This window comes from Passer montanus, unplaced genomic scaffold, assembly GCF_014805655.1.
Source record: "Passer montanus isolate IOZ18808 unplaced genomic scaffold, ASM1480565v1 scaffold49, whole genome shotgun sequence".
Taxonomy (NCBI): Eukaryota; Metazoa; Chordata; class Aves; order Passeriformes; family Passeridae; genus Passer; species Passer montanus.
In genome coordinates, this window is record NW_024369818.1 from 4,037,380 (window position 1) to 4,059,887 (window position 22,508).

The following is a 22,508-nucleotide window of genomic DNA, read 5'->3' on the forward strand; positions in this document are numbered from 1 at the left end:
GCAAGTCCTTCCTAACAGTGTCATTTTTCATGCTAGGCTGTTCTAATGGGTGTTTGGGCTCTTTGTGATTGTTTAGCAACACAATCAAAATTCCTTTCCATTTTCATTTTAAAAGAGAAGTTTTCTGCTGGCCTATGAAAACTGGTCATGCCCTCATCCCCTGGATAGCAGGTTACTCTTGGAAAGAAATAATTCACATTTTTGTGCAGCCAAGCAACAAAGTTCTTTCAAAGCAGGCTGGAAAAATGAAGTGCATATATCAAAACCTCTGGCTGTGGTTGAAGGAAAACTGTAATTAATGTTTTTAACTAAGGAATCCAGTTCTAGTTAAGTTAATAGTGCTATTCTTATATGCAAGATAGAAAATTAACTCCTCTGAGTTGTTTTGAAAGATGCTGATCGCTGCTGTGTCAGGCAGGAGGCCATGGATTGCAGCATTAGAGATAAACCCATAGCTCTGGGCTCTCTAAGAGTTCTTCAGTGGATGTGTAACCTCTGTGGCATCTTCAACAACCTCCAAAGAGCCAAGGCTGGGATTTTTGGGATGTATCTCTGGTTTTCTGTGAGGAGCAGGGGTGTTTTTAGGGAGCTGGCTATTCCAGCTGTCCCATGGCACTTGGTGGTGCTGACAGCTCCTTGGGCTGCCCCAGTCCTGCAGGTCACAAGGGATTGTGGGACTGGCTGGCTTGAACTGCCTCATCTGACATGAGAATGACAAAATAATGCCATTTTTGGAAGTAAGGTTTGCAAAGTGGAAGTTTTCAAGTTTGTCATCTGCGAAGAGATATAAAAATGCTTTCAGTTCAAAATCACAGAATCAGAGACTGCTTTGGGTTGGAAGAGACCTTAAAGCTCATCCAGTGTCCATGGGCAAGGACACCTTCCACTATCCCAGGGTGTTCCAAGCCCTGTCCAACCTGGCCTTGGACACGTCCAGGGATCCAGGGGCAGGCACAGCTTCTTTGGACAGCCTGTGCCAGGGCTTCCTCACCCTCACAGGGAGGGTTATCTTCCATATATCCACTCTAAACCCACCCTCCTTCAGTTTAAGGCTGTTCCCCTTGTCCCCAGTCCCTGTCCTGGAGCCCCTTTAGGCCCTGGCAGGGGCTCTGAGCTCTGCCTGGAGCCTTCTCCTCTCCAGGTGAGCACCCCCAGCTCTGCCAGCCCGGCTCCAGCCCTGTGACCTCCTCTGGACTCCACCAGCTCCACATCTTGCTTCTCTCAGTAACTCAGTGTTACCAGCACCTCAGAGCTTTGCCTTGCTGACCACTGACGCTGACTGCAATTAGCAGAGCTGCACTAATCACCTTTGTTTCCCTGTTGCAGGCTGTGTGCTGTGTTTGGGGGGATCTACTGCCTCCGTCACGCCGTGCGCTGCCTGGTGCTGGACAGAGCCTCGGGACGGTAAGGTGCCACCAGGAACCTTCTGTTCCTGCACAAAACACAGGTGAAAAATGTCTCAAGTCAATTGAAAAAAAAATGATTCTTCCCAGATCCTCCTTGGTATTAATAACACATCAACCTTGATTAAAAGTAATTTGTGTATAGGTCCTCCAGAACAAGGAAAGTGGGTCTAGAATATAGAAACTAAATTAATTTCCCTGTGATATTACTGCAGCTCCTGATCACCCAAGCTTGGAAGACAAATCATTTCAGCTGCCGGGGGGCTGGTGATGAGTGATGTTAGTTTTCCTTGTGGCCTTACCTACTCTAATTGATTTTCATCAGATGACAACAAAGCCCTCTGTTATTGCATTTTTAAAAATGGAGCTCACCTAAAGACTCATCAGATTAATCTTTGCTGATAATGCATGTCACTCCTAGAGAAAAGACTTTAATGAGTTTTTAGGTAGATTGTTGTCATAAACTATGCTGCCCTCTTATTCCAGAATAAATTCTTTTACAACAATATCAGGCCTGTAGGCAGGTTTAAAGTTGAACTAAGAAAAATCAACACAGAGTTTTTTCCATAGTGGCGTTGTTATATTTCTGCTATACAGATTTTGTCAGATATTAGTCTTAACTGCAGACTTTGGTTATCTTAAAGACTCTGTTTGCAGCTTAGTGTCTATAATTGAAAAGTTCAAGATGTTTTGTAGAAAATTTAGAGAATTAATTTAGAAATGGTGTAGTACCACTGTATTAGGAGAATGAGTATTTAAATGAGGGGGTGTGAGTTTACTTCCCAGTTGCCCTGCAATTCCTTGAGCACAGTCCTTGTAGCTGTAGCTGTAGCTGACAATTTGCCACGACATTGTCAAGTAGTAGCTGTTTTCCCTAAAACTGAATAAACTCCAGATTTTACCTTTCTGCCAGTTCCTGAAGATTCTGGAGTTCACTGCACAGTTGTAGACTTTGAGATGTAAATGTGCTTCATCAGGTGTGATGTTCCAAATGCACAGTTCATATGCAAATTAAACTGTGCCCCTTTGGGAAATGTCATTTATTTTAACACTGCTATTTGAACTGTTGCTGTAGGAAACTTTCTATTCCAACAATGTTGAAACACTTAAATTGCTCTTGCAGGGAGACAAAGCTTTTAGTTGGTAGCAACTTCCAGACTCCACTCTGTGCAGGTCTTAACTGGTCAGTGGTCCTGCTTGCCCCAGTTTCCAGCTTCTTCTGCACATCCTGAAGACCTTTGAAATCAGTGTTTTCTTTACAAAGTTATGTGTGTCCCAGAAGAGCTGGAGTGCTGCTTTTCCATTAACCTGCCTTTATGTGTGGAATATAGTTTAAAAAAAAACCAGCACAAGTGTCTTTTTTAGGCTGCTTTTGGGGTTTACTTGTGCTGTTTTAGAATGATAGATTTTTGAGGAGCAGAATTATTGAAATACTTCTAAAGATTTTACCAGACTTTCATTATTCCAAAAACATTGAGCTTTTAATAATGCCATTATCTGATAGTGAATATGAAGAAGCCCAACACATCCAAGATATCCATTTCCTTTATCTTCTGTTTGGTTCTTGCTGTTATCTCATTCCTCACTGTGTATTCCCTCTCTGCACCAGCTTGTATTTCCTCTTGACTTTGGGCTTCAGTGTTTTGCCTAATAAAAATCAGCTATCAAGTTGTTAATGAGGCTATTTATGAGTTACTGAGCTTTTGAGTCAACAGACCATTAATAGTAATTGGTAAGAGGCAAATTCATATCTGGTTGTCAGTGCAGCTGGCTGTGTGCTGGCAGAGGCAGCTTCCCCAGGTTACAGATGGCTCACTCAGCACTGCAGAAATGCATTGTGCAGTGGTCATTACAGTTACAGCTCCTTCCACAGCCCTCCAGGCTTCCCATGCCTTAAGGCAGGGATTTTTTTCCTCTATTTTTAATATTCCTGGTTTAGTACACATAAGGAAAATACATACTTCTAGCTACAGCCTTGATTTTCTTCTAAATTTTTTGTTAGAGTTTAATTAAAAGTCTCAGAATGTCACCAAAGTTTATTCCAGCATTTTTCTAGACGTGGCTAACATTGCTTTTTCACATTTTCCTACCCATGCCTGTATATGCAGAGAACAGTAGATTTTATACCCAGCTCTACAATTATTTTTAACCTTTTTCTGTAGGTCTTTTTATAATTTTTGAAAATAAGATTCAGGCAAGACAGGGTGAAAGAACAGAAATTTTAGACATCCCTATTTTAAGGTTTTAGTAATGCACTTGAATATAATCTGGTTTTTTATGTATGGTACCAGATCTGCTGTCTTAATAAGTTTGTAGAACATCCTGAGTGCTTGGTAGAACTGTGATGCTCTGTTAGAAAATAAAAACCACATCATATTGCTGAGGAAAAAAAGCCACATTTAATGTATGATAATATTGTGTTTCTCTGTGTTTATTGTGTGTCACTTTTCTGGGAACATGTAAAATTTCATCATAATGGTGGGCATTATATATTGATCACACTTCACATATGTTTCCAATTGCATAATTCTGTCTCAAAATGGAAGAGATGTGATAAATGGCCATTTATACATCTGTGATAAAAAGATAGAGCAAACAGCCAGTAATTTACATATCTGCTGAAATACTGCAGACTGGCTTTGTCAGTGCTGCTGAGTCCATTTCAAGGATGTCGCCCTTAGTCCATTAGTTTGGATAATGAGCCCTATAAAGTACATTTATAACTCGTGGCACTGCAAGGAGATGGATTCTAATTTTCATCCTTTTATCCAGACACATTGAAAGAAGGTCAATGGAGGGTTGGCTGTGATTCATTGTCGCAACACAGATCAGATGACAGAGACCTGATAATGTCAGTGCAGGAGTGTTTGCTGCATGTGGAAGCACTACTTGAAAGAAATTTCCTCAGCATCACCCTTTGAAGTGAAGTGGGACTGAAATTAAAAGCTCTCTCTCTTTCTCTCTCAGTTTAAAATCTTATCACACATGTGACCTGCTGCTATTCCTGAACAAAGGAGAGGAAACAACACTTAGCAGGAAAATAAAATGTGTCGTTGCTTTCGCTGGCTTTGAGTGATGCAACATGACATTTAATCAACCTTTCCCCTTCCATAATGTTTGGGGGGTGGTGGGGAAATTGTTTCATAAACAATAAGAAAGGTTATAATTAGAAATGAGCTGCAGCAGCTCGACTTCCTTGTTTATTTGCAGTATTCAAATGAGAGCTCAAGGATGAAGTCACTGGGATTAACAGTTAGGAAAAACTTGTTAAAGTTGCAAGTGAAACACACATGGGGTAGGATTTGAACCTGAAGAATGTTGGATGCCAAACATTGCTTGTACTGTTGTCAGGTACCTGTTGAATTTGAAAATAAGAATATATGTAGGGACAGATGCCTGGGAGGTCGGCATTAGAAGTCAGTGTTACAAAAACATGTTTAATAGTCATAAACCTCTTACATTTACAGATGAGAACTGTGTTTCACCTTTTCTAATTCTCATCTCAGGTTATAGGATCAACTGGTTTACCAGAGCTGGTGGAGCTGATTGCTATTACTTATTTAGATTTGGGTTTGTAGATCATTATAATCGTAGAAGCTTACCAATAGCTTGAGGTTACAGAAATGTTGTTCATTCCTAAGGCATAACTTGCATGTCAGATGTTCCACAGAAAAAAGTTGCACTATGATAAAAAGGTAAATCTGCACATGATCTCTGGCTCAGGCATTGTGTTCCTTTGGATGTTTCCCTCTGCATGCACAAGTGTGTAAGTGTGTGTGAGAAAATCCACTGCTTTAAGTCCTGTGTGTTAAATTGTTGAAACACTGATAAAGTTTTTCAGAAAAGTTTAATTTAAAAAAAACTATAATTTTCATACCCCAAGAAAAGGTCCAGTAAAGCTAATTTGCTTTATTTATTCATGCTGTAAATGTTCTGATAGTGTAGAAGAGAACACAGATCACGGCTATAGAACCAGCAGCACGGGTGGCTTTACTGATATCTGTGTGCAGCCTCCTTTGTCTCATGTGTATGATGCAGCTTCATTCATAAGTGAAGTTTGTTCTTTCACAGAGAATTTTCCCCCTTAAAATCTGAAGTTTGTATTCTTATTTAAGCTCACTAAATGGGTTAATTTCTGTGGTTTGCATTTCTGTCCCACTTCTATTTCTGTCCTTGTTCTATGGAGAACATTTGTGTTGTTCTTAAAACACCAGGACTCAGTTAATCCCTTTGTGTGTCACTTAGAGATAAAGGGTGTATTTAGTCATAAACAGAGCAACTCACTCTTGGAAGTGTCTGATGCACTCATTTGTCAGGGAGCATTCCCAAATCTCCTAAGTTAATTTGCTCTTTAATTTGTCAAATATTATTGGCAAAATAAACCTGTTTTTTTGTAAAAGTGTCTTTCTGAGAAAGAAACTCCACTGCAATAGGATAGTACCTCCAAAATAATTCACAGCTTTATTTTTACATATTATGAGGTAAGAAATGTAGAGCTAAATGCCAGTGCTGTAAGCTTATATTTTCTGGGAAAAGTGATCAATTTATTCAAGTTGGGATGTCATTATGATTATTGTATGTGTAAACTGCATATACACTAGGTGGAATGTGTCAGTCTAGGATTTGATGATCAATTGAACTGGTTTAGGGGTTCACATGTTCAAGAAATACACAACTAAATTTAGTGAAAGATACAAATATTGTGCTGTATAACTCAATTCTAACAACTTATGCACAGTTTTGTTACCTTACATAAAAATTTCTTACTGTGGTTTGGTTTTTTTTTGAAACAGGTGCAAAGCTATTGTGGATCATTTTGGGCAAAGAATAAGTGCCAACTATTTTATTGTGGAAGACAGTTACCTCTCAGAGAGCACATGCACAAATGTGTGTTACAGGTATGTGGTAAAACAAAAACCACTATTTATTTAAATAATGGTGTGTGAAGTACCCTGCAAGTTAAACTGAGGAGCCTCTTGTCCACTCCTTTATTTTTGCAGTACAGTTCAGTATTGAACAAAGTATTTCTCTATTAGCTGGAGGATATACTGTGTACTTTCTATAGTCGGGTTTTCTTCAGTTGTCATTGAAATCAGATTCCCCCTTTCCATATAACAAATCCAAGAGCTCTAAATGTGCTGGGAATTTCATATTTGCTAAAATGTGTTTAAAAGGCGAAGGTGCCGCTTGCTGTCCTTGCTTTACATTTGTTCAGCTTTAGACAAGTACTAAACTTCCTTGATTGCTGTGATTTGCTTGCTGCTGCCAGAGGCCCTGGGCATGTCCTGCCTGTGTCAGAGCAGGCAGGGGGGCTCAGCAGAGCTGATAACCCTGGGGACTGCAGGAGCACAGACTGCAGGTGAGGAGGGAGCTCCACCCTGCTGCAGGTCCCCTTCACCCCAAGGCTCCTGGGCTCTGGAACACCACAAGGCCTTAAAGTGCTGCTGATCAAATAGGCAAAAGAAATTTTTAAACAGCAGAAGGAGGCTGTTTGATACAACTGCACTGACTCGTTTATTCATCACCTGTTTTGGTCATTGAAAATACTGCACTGGTGGTCCAGGTGTGTTTCTGCTTCAGCAACAGGCAAATATCCCACTAAGAGTCATAGTAATAAAGGTTATATAGTGAAATAGCTCTGGTATTACCAACTAGGATTCTAAATTGCTATTTTTACATCTTTGTTTTTATTTTGCATAATTAAATTAATTATATAATTATTTTCACATAATTCTTTTTTTGAATTGTAGGCAGATCTCCAGGGCAGTGCTCATTACAGATCAGTCTGTCCTGAACACAGACTCAGAGCAGCAGGTACACACCAATTCTGTATCACTTGTCTCATGTGTTAATATTTAGTTGTTGGTAAGAATTAAGTAACTAATCCAATTTTGTTTGTGCTTGAATCATGATCTTTAGTCAGCTCTCTGTACTGGTAATTGTTTAGTTTGTTTTATTGTCTATAAAACTAGTACAAATTTTAGTTAAGTTTAGCTCAGTGACTGGGATTTTCCTGTTTTTCCTCTAATTAATAGAGTTTCTAAGCTGCTGTCTTTAATTTTACTTTTGCTTGCTTTTTAATAAACTGTTACCCTGACTATTCTGTTAATTATTTATCTTGTTTAAACTTTGTTCAAAGTTCCATTGGTTTTTTTAAACATTCCTTTTTGCTGTATGAAGTTCTCACTGTACACTTTAAAATGCTCCTTTGGATCTGTTTGTCAGTCTTTGCAGTCCTTCATTTTAGAGCACATCAATCCGAGTTGTGTTTGTTCTGTCGTAGTAAACTAGAAAACCAAGCAGTTCTTTCCACCTGTGGTGAGGATGGTGGTGAGGATGGTGGTGTGCCACATCCTGCAGGCCCTGTGCTGTCCCTCAGGCTCTGTTTCTGTGCCCAGGTGTCCCTTCTGACAGTGCCTCCCCTGGGGCCAGGCGGGGCAGCAGTCTGTGTCATCGAGCTGTGCTCCTCCACCATGACGTGCATGAAGGACACCTGTAAGTAAAGGAGCTTTTCCCTCTGCAGCTCTGGGCACAACTGGAAACCTCTGGGTGCTGTTCCTCTGCTGCACAGAGCCCAGGGAGCCATGGCTTCCTGCCATTGTGGAGCTTCATGGACTCATTTTCACTTACACAGGAATAAATCCTCCTTCAGGAGATACAAATAATAATCCAAAGCACATGGATCTTCCTGGTAATCTGTAGTTTGGGTTTTTTTTGAAAATGGGCTCCCTTAGCTGAACTATTAAATGGAAATACCTGAAATGCAATGTATTTGGGAGTTTTTTATCTTCTGAAAAGATTCTGTTGTTGGTATTTTATGTGAACTTGAAATAATTGAGCAATAAAATGTTCATTTAGGGTATTTATTAGAATAGAATTAGAGGTTGCCTTACCTAATTCTTTCTAACAAGAAAGAAGTAACTGTAATAATAACCAATTTATTTTGCTGTTAAACAGGCTTGAGCTAAGTTCTTTACATATGAAAGAAGAGTAAAGTAAATTATTAAGTCATTCAAAGTTATATTTCCTACTAAATAATAGTAAAAAAAAGCTTGTAATTAATTAATGACTTAGTGCTATAAAGCATATTGTCCATATTTATCATTTAAATAGCTGATTTCTTTTTATTAAGGGTTCACAAAATATATACAGCAGGAAGTGAAACTAATGAAGGATTGATGTTCCATAGATCTAAAGGATTAGTTTCAGGAGGATTTTTATGGTGCTGAAATATTAAGGTTTCTGTTATTTACTTTTCTCCATAAATTCCTTTCATTTCAAAAGAGGAGGTACTGCCTACCTTAATGAAATTTGTCTTCATATATTGAAATAATAAAGTTCTATATTAGGCATAGCTGAGTTCCAGTTATGGGACATATTTCATAATTTTTTAAAAAAACTTTTACATCATTATCTGTAAATGGGTTTTAACCTGACTGATTTCTCCTTGGAACAATTATTTAAGATAAGTATACAAATACATCTACTCTTTGATCACAGTGCACAAATGACAGGCACATCATCTGTATTGCCACTTGAGTGGAACCAAACTCCTTCACTTGCCCTAAAAATGGAGACTGTAATGATGAAATCAGGAACTGAACTCATCGTTCTTCTTGCTGGGAGAATTACTTGAAGACAAATGTTGGCAACCACTGTAACTAATGCAGTTATACCTGAGTAAATCAAATATAATCAAAATATATACTGATGACTGTGACTCATAACCATAACCTTAAAGATAATAAAAAAGATTTTATAGAAAGTAAATGATGTGAACTTTAGTGATTTATAGCTGGGTTTTTTGAGGAAAGAATAGGTTTTATTACAGTGTTTGGGTTGGAAGTATCTAGTTAAGGTTAAGGGGAGACTTTGATTATCACCACCCTTTTCCTTATTTTAGTACATATTCCTTCAGACAGAAGGTTTGGTCTGGGTTGAATAAAAAAATTATTGTTCGAATAGAATCTGTATGTGTACAACGTGAAAGCAGAGGAGCATGAAGGGTTAAATTTCTGTTCCTGACAAGGGTCAAGATCTGAGTGATGTACTGGAAAATAATGACAACAAATACAGCCAGGCTTCAGAGAGAAGAGACAAAAATGTCATCTAGATTTAAAATAATACCAGAGCTGGGCACTGCTTTTAAATGGCTCAGAAATTTACAGTGCTGAAGAAAAATCAGTTTAAACTTTGTACAGTGTTAAATTCCTTCAGGATTCTCTGATGAACACCTCTCTGGTGAGAAGTTTCCAGGAGCAAATGAGTCCACTAAGGTGGTTTTATGAAAAGCTTTAAGGTGAGGCTTTTAAATGAGTGAATGGCTGGAAAACCAGGTGGGGTGAAGCAGCTGGTTCTGTGTCTGAGCAGAGGCCAGTGGGACAGAAAAGGGTCAGGAGCTGCATCAAGTGATTGTCCAAGGAGGCAGCAACTGCAGAGTCTGCAAAAGAGAACAAATAAAGGATTGTTCAGCGGTAGCTCCTCCCATCTAAGAAGTGGATGAATAAAATGTTGTACAAAGCATTTCACAGTCATAGTGTACATTATGGGAATAACTTTGAGAATTTTCAGGTGTTCCCAGAGAATTTCTCTGTGTGCTGTACATCCCTGGCTTAAAGGAACTGATGTCATGAAGAATTGTGATTTCTGAAAGCCTGCTGTGCCTTTTAAGAATTGTAAATGTTGTTTATCTGTCTGTGTGTTGGTGATTGGAATTAGTTTGTGTTCTCTTTTCCCAGATTTAGTCCATCTAACCTGTCCATCAACTAAAACTGCAAGGGAAGATTTAGAGCCTGTTGTACAGAAGTTATTCAATCTAACTACAGAAAAAGGTAAAAATAGTATCATAATACCTCATTTATTTATCTTCCATAAATACAATTTACTGAAGTAGCTGTAACTGACTTCTTCAGCTGTGGTTTAACTTCAGTATCCAAGGACATGACTGTAAGTGTCTGGGACCTTTTTATTTTTCACACTTTCCTTTTTCCATGAAACATTTACTGTTCAGCACATCCTTGAAAGGTGCAGTAGTGAAATAAAATATTTGTGAAATTGTAGAACCCAGCTTCTTGGGTTGTTCTTGCTTCTTATTCACAGGCTGTTGCTCAGCCTCTTGTCTTCAAGTGTTTCCTTGTTTGCTGTTTGAATTGAAGTTTTCTGGATTCTCCTGTAAGCAGTGGAACCATAAAGTTGTTCTGTATTGTTATCACAAAAATAGATTTCCAATAATGAGCTACTTGGCTTTTAGTTCAGGGAAATCTTGGCTACTTTTTTGAGCTTTGGCCTTGAAATGGACAATTCCACACCCCAGAGGAAAGCAGCTTCTGATGGAGCAGAAGGAAATTGTTCCTGAAATACCTGGCTGATTCCACACAAGTTTTTGAAATTGAATCCTGAGATCTTGACTGGAGCCATATTTGTGGTAGATGCTCACAGAGTTGGTGATGTGCATGTGGGAGATGCTGCTGTGTTCTAACCCTGGCAAAAGCACTTTAAATACAGTGTGCCCGTGCTGCAAGGCAGTAAATCACACTTCTGCTGAGAGAAAACAATGCTCAGCCCCCAGTGCCAGGGGTTTTGTTGGTATAAATGCAAGTCACTAAGATGTGGGAGTACTTTATAATACTTATAATTGGTTTGCTTGTAATATTTAGAAAACAACTTAGATTTGTAAATAGGAAACTTTATTAGTCTGGAGAGTTGCAAACATTTCTCATTTGTAGATGTGTTACCTTAAAGCCTGCTAATTTTCACCTTTTAATATTTCACTTCCATCTTCAATTTTCAGGACAGTGCCATGTGTTTCAAAGACCTGGTGAAGAGAAGATCAGCTTAGTGTCTTCTAATCATTTGGGGAGGGGTGGCATTAATCTTCATGTTTAAAGTGATCCAGTTTCCAAATGATAGATTGTTTAGAAGCTGACTGAAATTCCTCTGTAGGAACTCTGTGATCATAGGGGTCCTCAGGTGCACTGAGGCACTGAGAAGCCAGTTTTCCCTGACACATAGGCCTTTTTATCATCAGGATGAGGTAGTGGTCGTATTTTAATTAAAATGTCAGAACAAATACTGTTGGAGTTATTGAAAATGAATCACCAGATAAAGTGAGCACTGGGCCATGGCAGGTCAAAGAGGCAAAGTCACCTGGAGAAGAGGACTCCATTCATTTTCCTGCCTAAATGAGGAAGAAGTAACTTTTATGAGCAATGTGAACTTTTAAATATATTAAAGAGCATCTTGCCTTGTATTAAGGCTCAGACTTTCACAGGCTGATGAATTTAATTTATATTTCAAACTGTTCAGTATGGGTAGCACCTATTTTTTTTTTTTTAACTATTTGACAGTTATAAAAAGATACTGAAGGAATAGCATAGATTTATCTCTTTTTTTGTAATTCAACTGCTTTAAAATACTGTTTTGAATGCCATAGTTATCAAGAAATTTCTTCCTTGGAAAGAAGTAAATCTCACAAGGTCTTTTACAAGCTTCATTTACTTTAGAGGAGGTAAAATACAAGAAATGGGACAGCAAATATTCCAAACAAATAGTTTCTATTAAGCTCAGATTCTGTGTTGTGTGTTCCTCCATTGCACTGTGCAGTTAAAAAGTGACCTTCATCTTTCCAGAGGTTTTTCTGCCTGTGTGCAGAGGGATCACAGGAATGTGCAAAGTACAGCAGGAAGGGACAGAGTGTGAGCAAGGAAGTTGAGTTTCTTGATGAGTATTGCAGCACAGTACAACCCTCAGTAAGTGGAGATAAATACAAATTAATCATTTATTTTCATTTAGCAGCACTGCCACAATTAGAGATTCTATGTACAAAGATAAAGTATGAAAGGAGGGGAAGAAATGACACATCAGAAATATCTGTGCACAGGAAATGCAATGCCTGTGAGCTGGCAGAGCCCAGGGAGGACTTGCTGTCTGTCATGTGCTCAGGAGATAATGTGAGAGGTGTTAAATTTAAACCAGGCTTCTTGGTAGGCTGCTGGTAGTGATAAGTGCTGCTGGTGTGGTGGAGGGTGTGCAGAGAGCAGAGTTTGCATAGCTGTGCTTGGAAAGGAGAGGGGAAGAATAATGAAGGAGAATCTCAGAAAGTTAAATAGTTGGCTTTTTGAAGAACAAAGATACTGTGTTACAGTAATTCCATGGTAAAAATGTGATTTCCAGTGTGCTAGATTATGTTTACCTTATCACACAACAACACTGATTACTGCAGACACTCCTTTTCCTTTTCAGACACTGAAAATGAAGAACTGGAGAAACCCAGAGTCCTCTGGGCAGTCTACTTCAACATGAGAGATTCCTCAGGAGTTGAGAAGAGTTCCTATGCTGGCTTACCCTCCAATGTTTATGTCTGCTCTGGGCCAGACTCTGCTTTGGGAAATGACTGTGCTGTCAAACAGGTTGGGCAGAGCAGATTTTGGTTGCAGAATTTTAATTCTAAAGAAATAAGTCCATTACAGTCTGGGTTATTCTGCTGTACAAAAATATACATGATAATATATATGATACATGATAACTGCAAAATTATAAAACTAGGTAGATGGAGATATCAGGAAATAATCACCTGGAAGGTACAGGAGGAGGTACAGTACAAATCAAAGCCAGAAAATCCTGTCCACAGTTCAGGTTGGAGGGATCACCAAAGAAGTTTAATATTTGCAGGACATAGTCCCAAACCAGAAATTTACTTGGGAAAAACCCAGCACAATTCCTAGTGTGGTAGATCAGGCCTCCTGCCTCAATTTCCCTTCTCTTTGCCTTGGTGTCCCTGTATGAAAGAATTCTCCTTTTAGGGATCCCCTGGATGGGAAGGTACAAATGCCTGGGCAGAGCTGCCCCTGCAGCCCCTGTGGTGTCAGGGCACTGTCAGACAGGAGAACACTTCACAGCTTGGGAGGATTAAGTGTCACTAGGCATTTTTAAAGCTGTGTTTTTAATGGCCATGTTCAGACAATGTGCATGCCATCTTCTAGCCAGTTGCAGGATTTTTTATGACTAAGTCATAAACCTCTTAAAAATAAGGTTTTGAAGTGGAAAGGCTGACATAGCCTGAACTGCAGGGTCAGAACAGTGTTATTAAGGGCTAATAGTATCCTTCATTTTTCTTTACAAGGCAATAATTTGCCTCTCAGAGGGATAAAGACCTGTGAAGACAAAAAATAATGCAAGACAATTATTATGGTAGCAGTTTTAAATTGTAAATGAGTTCCTTTCTAAATTTGATTTTCTCAAACTGTTGTTTAAAATGGGGCATGTTAAAAACAGATTAAATACACTTACTTAAAACTTCTTTCTGATTTTCACATTTCTAACATTCAGGTTTGTTTTCCCTTAAGAGATTTTCTTACCAGTGAACAATGATGGGATAGATCAGGCCCTGTTTAAGTATTCTTGGTGCTGCAGTTCAGCCTTTATGTTCAGTGTGTTGGTGATCAGTGAGAGAGATGCTGAGCAGATCCTGAGGAGGAACCATCAAGAGCCTAAATCACTGCCTTTTACACAAAAATAGGGAGAGGCTGCATTTTTTTTAACCTGACTTAAATTTTGAAACAAATGTTCACAAAGTTAAAGAGGAAAAAGAGGAAAATATTTTGGTGTAAACATGTTTATAATTTGAAGTGGTGTGTGAGAGCAAAGTGAAGAGTAGGCTGAAGATGAAGCAGGAGTCACACCATGCAGGGACCTTGCAGAGGAGTGGAGGAGGGAAATAGCTCTAAGTTGCTGTGTCTTCCACTCCCAAATCACCCTCCCAGGAATGGAATGGGAATCTCCAGACAGGAGATATTTGCAAACTCGTGGATCAGAACAGCTTAAGAAAACCCACTGTGTGTATTAGTCCTGAAGGTAGCTTGGAAAATGATATCTGATTTCTGTAATCATTTTGGGATTAGTGTTTTAGTGATACTTGCTGTGATTTATTTCTTCATTACCATCAGTATTACTGAGTGCTGTTTGTCATGCTGTGTGATTGCACTGCTGATGCATTATTGGCAAGGCTGGACCACAGCTCTTAGAGACAACTCTCCATCTACACCTCATTTACAAATTACTGCCCTCTTGTTTTATTGCAATTCTGTGTTCAGTTCCTGGTGTGATACTGAATTAATGCTGATGGGTGCATTTCCTTGCCCTGAGGACAGGCTAAATGAAATGAAGATGCCATTTGTGATCTTTTCAAACTCCCTATGTGTGGATCTAGTAAAGCATCTGGCTTCCAGTTTTCTGTTTTCACTGCTGCAACCTGACATTAATTATTAGGAGCTAAAGTAATATATTCCCTGACATATTTCAGACTTCTGAGGCATCTTCATGGTCAGGAGAGGATGTACTAAAACTGTCAGGCCAATATTTGTCCTTTAACCTGTTTATTTTCTATATCTGGAAGGACTTCAGAGTTAATCAGGGGTTGGTACTTTGGTCGTGGTCCCTGTAAAAGTTGCTGTGAAAGTCCACAGAGTTTATCCACAAGTTGGGATGCAGTAAAACAGGAGCAGAATTTAGTTTTATTCAGCTCCAACTTACTGGAGTTGCTGTGCAAGGGCTTTACATGCCTGTGTCTTAATGCTGGGTACAACTGGAGACACATTTCTCAGCTGATACTGTGAAATACTGAAGGAACTATTGTCTACCTTAATTACTTAAATATCACAGTGTTACAATGAAAGAGTTGTTAAATTATTATTGTTTATTCTATATTTCTCCAGCTGGATAAGGTTAACTAAAAAACTTGGGAGACCTGAAAGTGCTCAATACCATTAAATTGTTCACTTGTAATCAGTGTCATGATGTCCTACATAACATTCTTCCCATGTTGTTCCCATGAGAATTTCTTCCCATGTTCAGCCTCATAACTGTTTGGCCATTTTTGGAGTGGATATTTGCTGACTGATTGGACTGAATAATTGTTGAGAACTGCATAGGAAGTGTTTGTCTGCTCTCATTTGTCATATATTTAGTTCAAATACAACATCTTCCCTCAGTATTCTATTAAATACAATTATAGTTGAAATGTATTTTTGGACTAGCAAGGACTAAGTGCAGAATTGAAATTGAAAGTTTATCTTTTGCCTTCAAAGAGTTAAACCCCAGCTTTTTAGGATGTTATACCACCTTGCTTCCCAGACTTACTAGGCAAGGCTTTCAGTTGACAAAACAATGGTTTTGAAGTAGAGAAAAAAATTGTCTGTTTTTCCTATATTAATATAAAAACTTGGAAACAGTTTTGCATGAGTATGGAGGAGTATAATATAGGAAGGAGAATGAAATTGAACTGAGAAGACAGGGTCATTTAAGCAGTTAATATTGGAGTCCTGCACCCACGAGCTGCTGGTGGAAACCCAGAGCTGCTGGGAGTGGAGTTCATCCAGAGAGCTCTTGGGTGCAAGCTCGGGGCTGGATCCATCTGCAGACAGTTCCCTCCTGTCCAGGATCCCTCGTGGGGAATGGGCCTTTGCAGGTGGCAAAGGCACTACTTAATAGAGCTTCTTGCATTCTTGTGGGGTTTTAAAGGATCTTTGGCATCCTTTGTATAAAATGTCTGTTCTCTGGAATCCTAAGGTTGTATTCCCTTGGTTCTTTTCTCTCCCAGATTTTGTAGTTGTATTGTCCATGTTGTAATAACAACCACACTGGTGTTCCAGGAACTTGTTTCTTTTTAATATCCTCCGTTGTAGTGGACAAAAAACTTGTACGTATTTAATTTCTAAACCTTGATGGCATGAAGAGCGAGTGCCATTGTAAATTAAGTCATTGAACTAGAGCTGTCTTTTTAATCTAAAATACAGTTCTTTTCACACATACAGGTGTGTGTGCACACAGGTCTGTGCATGTAATACCTTGGAATTATAGACAGGAGTTTTAAATAAACCACAAATGTTTTGGGATGTATTTTCAGTGGTAGTATTCCATTGGATAAGAGTAGTTCTGAGCTGGCCTATGTTTAAGCAGTTCAGAAAAGTAGAGATAGAAAATTTTTTGCAATTTTTTAATCTAAGATGGAAACCCATCTAGCCATGATATGGACTGTACATCTGTACAGTTCCCTGGGTTTCCTTGTGAAATGGATCCCTCTCTCTGGAAGGAGCCAAGTTCTTTCCCATGCTTTGCCTTGGACTGCAGCTAGGAATAGTTTTATAGTGCAAAAGATCAGTTTGCTTCCAGAAAAATCCTCTTGTTCTCAATGCAGCACAGAATGACCAGCATTTTTTACAAAGCCCCATGCTATAACTTCCTGGTAGAACAATGTAGAAAGATAAATTGCTTTTTCTCTTTCGAGGTCTGCAAGAAGGAATGGATTTCCCATGTGTTTACAATACTGTCAAAGTACTAAATCACTATTGATTTGAAAGAACGCAGGTTAATCTTAAATATCTGTAAAATATTGCCTCAGGCTGTTACATTTCAAGGTAAAGTTTATGTTATTCTTCTTTTCCCTGAATAGGCTGAGACTATTTTCCGAGAAATGTTTCCAACAGAGGAGTTTTGTCCCCCACCACCGAATCCAGAAGATATTATTTATGATGAAGATGAGATTGAGCCAGAAGAGTCTGGATTGAATAATTCACCAGAGACAAAGCCTAAAAGCTCAGCTGAGGAGAGCAGTAGTGAAGGTGCTGCTGTTACAAAGGAAGAATGAATGAATGAATGAATGAATGAATGAATGAATGAATGAATGAATGAATGAATGAACGAATAGTGTTCTCTTAGGAGAAGAGGAGGTGGACCCAAACTAGGACATTAGGGAGGAAGGGTAAGAAAAAGAGGTTTTAAACCCCAGAGATGTGTTATTTGCCATTGCCTTACTTTCCTTAGCTTGGATCATCTTTGTAAAGTCATTTCATTGATAGCTGAGACACTTCTAAACAGTCATAGGTCCACCAGATCCAGTGGGGTTTGTAGCTAAACAAAAAAATACAGAACAAAGCATCTAAATTGAAAGTGCTAAAGTAGGATTCATGATTTATTGAGATGATTTGTTTTTGTTTTGCATCTTGGAAAACATCCTCCATCTTTTAAAGAGGAAGTCAAAACTAAGCAAAAGAAAAAAGTGCAAGTTTGTTTACCAGTTAGAAAATGATTTCTACTAAAAATCCTTGGATCTCTGCTAATTAAACAGCTGAAGGTGAGGCTCACCATCTGTCCTTCACAGTGCTCTTATGAATGGAATTTCCAGGCAATAATATTGACAGTTCTGCAGTGGCTTTATTGTATGGTTTGAAATTGATGCCATAATCAAGTAGGAAATGCAATCCAGAAGATGTTCCTCACATGGAACTATTTTACATTCAGGTTTTTCAGTAAGACCTAACAGATGACACATTTTCTCTAGTGACTTCATTTACTGGAGTCAGGAAAATGGCAGAATGTAAACTTTTGCCAGATTTCCCAGCAAAATTCAGTCATAAACGGAGCATTCCTGTTATTAGTCTCCTTAGATTTGTTGCACCGTTTGGGCCCTTAGTAACCCAATAGTTACTTTTTGAAGTTTAGGGTCTGAGAAGTTGAAATGGCTATCAGCTGAGGGGGTTTGTGGTGGAGAGAAGGTTCAACTGATAATTCCAAAGGTTTGTATTAATCCCAGTTAATAGATTAAAATTAGTGTGATAGCTGTAAACTATGCATTTTGTAATTATAAACCATGAAGCATTTATACAATAACATTTATTGAACTATTTATAAACCTAGTTTGTATGAAAAAACTGCAAAATAAGAAAGCTGTTGTAAATGACCATGTTAAACTTGCACTTATTCTGAACCATGCTTGAATCAGATACGAAAAGTATTTCTTGTGTACTTAAAGATTTACTTTAAAATGCACACCCAATAGATCAGTAGTATATCTAGATTTGATGAGTTGGGGTTTAAACTTCTTCACGAAGGTAGAGCCAGTTCCAGGAGTGCTTAAATACTGTAAGTAAATAAAAAATGCCATTGAGTCCTGAACATTGAGCTCTGCCTGGCCGTGCCACAGCCAGGTTTCTGTACAGTCCCGTGCTGCCCGTGCCTGCCCTGAGCCTGCCTCCAGGCCAGAAAGGGCAATTGATTTATTTTTTTACAGCATAACTGATACTGTTCTCTTTGTCCTGCATCGTGCCCACTGTCCAGTTTGCATTTCAGGGTTAGTGTTTGCACTCTGTGTTGGATAGGTACTGGTATGTGTGTGTCTGTGTGCATCATCCAGAGTCCTCAAACAACACGTGGCTGGAATGTTCCCAGTGTTCAACAGCTGTAACCTCTGGATGCTTGTGATTGAGCAGTTATTTATATATATAAATATATATATTCATAAGCAGGCTGCCTCTTCATTTAGCTGTAATTTCTCTGTGTATTGGGAAGCATGAGTGTATGATTTTATTTAACATCTGCAGATCTGTTGAAGAGCTAAGTGGAGGGACCTATCCCTGCCTGTCTCTCAAAAACAGGGATCATGGTTGAATCTCTCATCTGTGTTTACAAGGAAATCTCTTGATGAAAATTAAAGGTTTGCTTGCAAGTGCATGGTCCTGTGTTTTCTTTCAACTTCTTTTCAAAGAAAACCAGTTCACTTTCAGCTGGGGTTTCCTGGGAATTCTCTTGGCTGCTTTCAGCACCAGGACACCTGTAACTGCCAGTATGGGTACCTGTGTTACCAAGTTCATATCAATTCATGTCTGAGTGCTCTGTGTCCATGTGAAGCCAGGTTTGGAAATAGCTCAGATTTGATTTGAGATCTGATGGAGTGATGTACACATTGGAGCTGTGACTTCACACTACATTGATTGCTTAAAAACTGTTTTCATGTCTCTTTCATAGGGTGAATGGAAACATTAAATGTTTTTCCTATGGTACTTGAGTACCCAATAGCTCACTTGCAGGAGCAGTAGATCAGACTGTTGATGCTGGTATTTTACAGAAATCATGCTCTGAGCTGCATTTTGTTCTTTCTTTAAATGATGTAAGCATGCAAAGTGAGGGTTAGGCTCATTTGAAGTCGTTTTTAAGGCTTGTCATACAGGATGTATTCAAAAGATAACATGACTTTTTAAAAACTGGCAATTTATCTGTAGGATTATTAATAAATCAAGTTAAAGAAAGATAAGGTTAATTGAATTTTTAAACAAGTAGCTGTATTATCCTTCAAGCACCTTGGAGCTCATACAATATTCACACCTTTTTTTTCCTAAGGAGTGCTTTGATATGTTTGAATTCCTTTTTTAATGAGTACTTTCTTTTTAAGTTGGTTAATTGGATTAACCCTTCATATTCAAAGAGTTAATTTTATGCCATTTTCCCTTCTGTGGCATTGCCTGGGCTGCAGGTAGTTACTGCTCCTTTGGAGGCATTTCAGCCAGAGAGCTGCTTCGTCTGCTTTTTCTGCTGCTGATGATGCTTAGGGCCATTTGACAGGTAATCATTAGAACTTGGATCCTTGCAGACTATGGGGTCTTTTCTCCCATCATTGCAGGGGAATTTATGTGGGCAACTCCTATTAATGTTAATGGGACTTGCATGTGTAAATCCTCCTTGCATCAATGGGAAAATTGACCCCTGAAACAAAATATCTGCCTGTTAGACTTGCTGATTCAGAAACATCCAGGCACTGCCAGCTCCCGAGTGGAAATGTGCTGGGGCATGTGCTGGAGCGTGGAATGCTCTGGGGGAATTTTCAGGATTTTCTCTTTTACACTGTATTTTATATTTTCCATAGACTGAATCTTGTCAGAGTTGCCTCAGTGATTCTTTGTGTAGTTGGGAAATGCAATTTCCCATTCCATACTGGGCAGGCTGCACAGCTCCTTGGATTGGATCTCATTTTATTTTAGCCCCCTCTCTCTCCCCTCTAAATCTTTTTTCTTCAGCAGTCTGAGTTGCAACAGCTTAATTTCAAGAATAATTTGCTCGTGATGTATTGATTAATGACAAGTCAGAAGTATTAATGTACTGTTTTCACACAATAAGAGACTGGGTCGCTTACAATCCATAATCTCTTCTGGAGAAAGGATGAAATTAATTTCCTCAACACTCATATTTGTGCTTCAATACCTTGGCAGTACAAACGAGAATGTATTTTATCTGTGGGTAAGTTTATTCATGCTGTATTGTGTGTGGTGTCGTTCACACAGTTATTTATATAGATATTTTATATAATCTCTGCAGTGCATTTTTGGGTTTTACTTATCTGGTGATTTTATATTAGAAGCAAGTCATCCCTTGGATGTAGAAAGTCTGGAGTGGAACTACAACTAAACTAAACTGCTCCAGACATCTCTCCTGGCTCTCACCTCAGTGAGTGCTCTCTTCAACCATTAATTATCAATAAGCTCTGCAGATTCTGGTGGGTTGTCTTCTGTTCATGTTCTTTTTTAATTCTTTCTGAGGATTTTGTGCCTGCCATTAGTGCAGTTGCTGGTTTTCCAGCAAGGGGAGCAATTTGCTGAGATCACATCATGACACAGTTGATCTTTGTGTGTGTCTGCAATTCCTAACAATTCTTGGGTATATAATATATGGGTATATATATGAGTATTGTATGACAAAATTATTCATTCATGAAAGTTTATCACTTAAACCTTTGCAGAAAGTAACCACTACAGAACATCCAAAAGTCAGAATTGCCTGTGTTGCCAGAATTGTCAAAAATCTGTGGGAGAGTTGTGGTGGCAGAGCAGTTGCTGCATTCCTTAGGTAAGTAATAATGCCAAGTACCTGTGGTAAGATGGAGAAGTGGTTCTGACCCTGGAAGTTCCAGACACTGATATAAAACATTCATTTATTGCAATCCAGGTTAATATGAAGCTTGCTGCAATGATCGGATGGAAATCTTAGCTTAGGTGTGTGATTTCAAGAACTTTAATGGGATCAAAAGTTGATGTAGAAGGAATCTTTGAGCTGCAGAGGTGAGTGGTAGGAAGTGGTCAGCCATGTGGAGTTCATGTTGTCCGCCTCATCTCCAGCCCCAAAACAACTCATAGTGGAAACAGCTTATTAGCAATTCCACCATTATGTTTATTTACAGGCTGCCAGCTCCTGTTTGTAAGAGTGAATGGTTCTTCAAAATCTGGCTGGGGAGCCCAGCAGGAATGTTGTAAATCTCTCTGACATCTGAGATTCAGAAAGTTGACAGCGAAGTATCAGGAAGATGCAGTTGTTGACTGCATGGGAGTTCTGATCAGAGGGGGCTTTAATAGAAAATACTCTTCCTGTCACAATTCAACAGACAATTTATTTTACACTACTCGCATGCATTGGCAAAAGAGATGGAAAGTATCAACCTGAGTGTATATCAGACCCAGATGGATTTGCCTGAACAATTCAGGGAGTCTCAGAACACCCACAATTTTAGAAGGAGATTTGCAGGATCTCATACTTCCTTCTGAAGTGCCACCCCATCATTCCTTGTATGTTTGGGCCTCTGGAGAAGGCCTTGGTGCTGTTCCTACATTCTGTAGGGTTAACACTTCAGGAGGTGGGGCAGGCCAAGCCTGTGGAGCCTCCCAAAGCAGCACAGGCTGCTGTGACAGCAGTGGTGTCAAACAAATGCACCTTTGGCTTTGAGAGGTGCTTTTGTGCTGCTCCAGCTTCAGGAAGCTTCTCTCTTGAGCTCTGTCTCACCCTTTTTGGGGTGAGCATGAAGCTGCTGTGGGAAATGCTCTGTGGGGAGCAGTTGTTGGCTGGATCCTGGAGCTGAGGTGAGTGATAAAACATCTGGGTGATGCTGCACCAAGCTGCAGCTCAGCAGCACCTCACAACCAGGTCCCAAACCACAAAAGCAGTGTGGGTGATTGGACCTGAGCTGGTAATTGGACCTGAGCTGGATGCCTACAGTGAGGAATAAGTCTTTAAACACTGGAAATTTGAGTCTGAGAAAGGCTACAAGAGTCTTCTCTGAATAACCAAAATGTTTAAATCCCAGATCCAAACCCTCCCGGGCTGTTTTAGACTCTGTGTGCATAAGAAACTCAGTAAAAGCTAATGTGGAATTCTGCATCTATTCTGCCTCAAACCCAGCACATTTCTGGAGCCCACCCAAGGGAAAGCCATTAAATCATGATGAGAGACCAGCTGTCAGCCCAATGCACCAAACAGCTCCCTGCTCTGGGAATTCTCCCTGGCGTGAAA

At 39.2% G+C, this 22,508-nt stretch overlaps 1 protein-coding gene across 1 annotated transcript in view; it reads left to right on the forward strand.

Moving 5' to 3' along the window:
* CHM (CHM Rab escort protein) overlaps positions 1-18,908 on the forward strand; it is a 51,828-nt gene extending 32,920 nt beyond the window's left edge. Inside the window, exons 9-15 of the mRNA XM_039722599.1 lie at positions 1,327-1,404; positions 6,197-6,301; positions 7,154-7,217; positions 7,802-7,898; positions 10,142-10,234; positions 12,645-12,811; positions 16,852-18,908. Of these exons, the coding sequence (XP_039578533.1) occupies positions 1,327-1,404; positions 6,197-6,301; positions 7,154-7,217; positions 7,802-7,898; positions 10,142-10,234; positions 12,645-12,811; positions 16,852-17,046 (799 nt within the window). The 3' untranslated portion in view covers positions 17,047-18,908. The remainder of the gene's footprint in view (positions 1-1,326; positions 1,405-6,196; positions 6,302-7,153; positions 7,218-7,801; positions 7,899-10,141; positions 10,235-12,644; positions 12,812-16,851) is intronic.
* Positions 18,909-22,508: the final 3,600 nt, after the last annotated feature.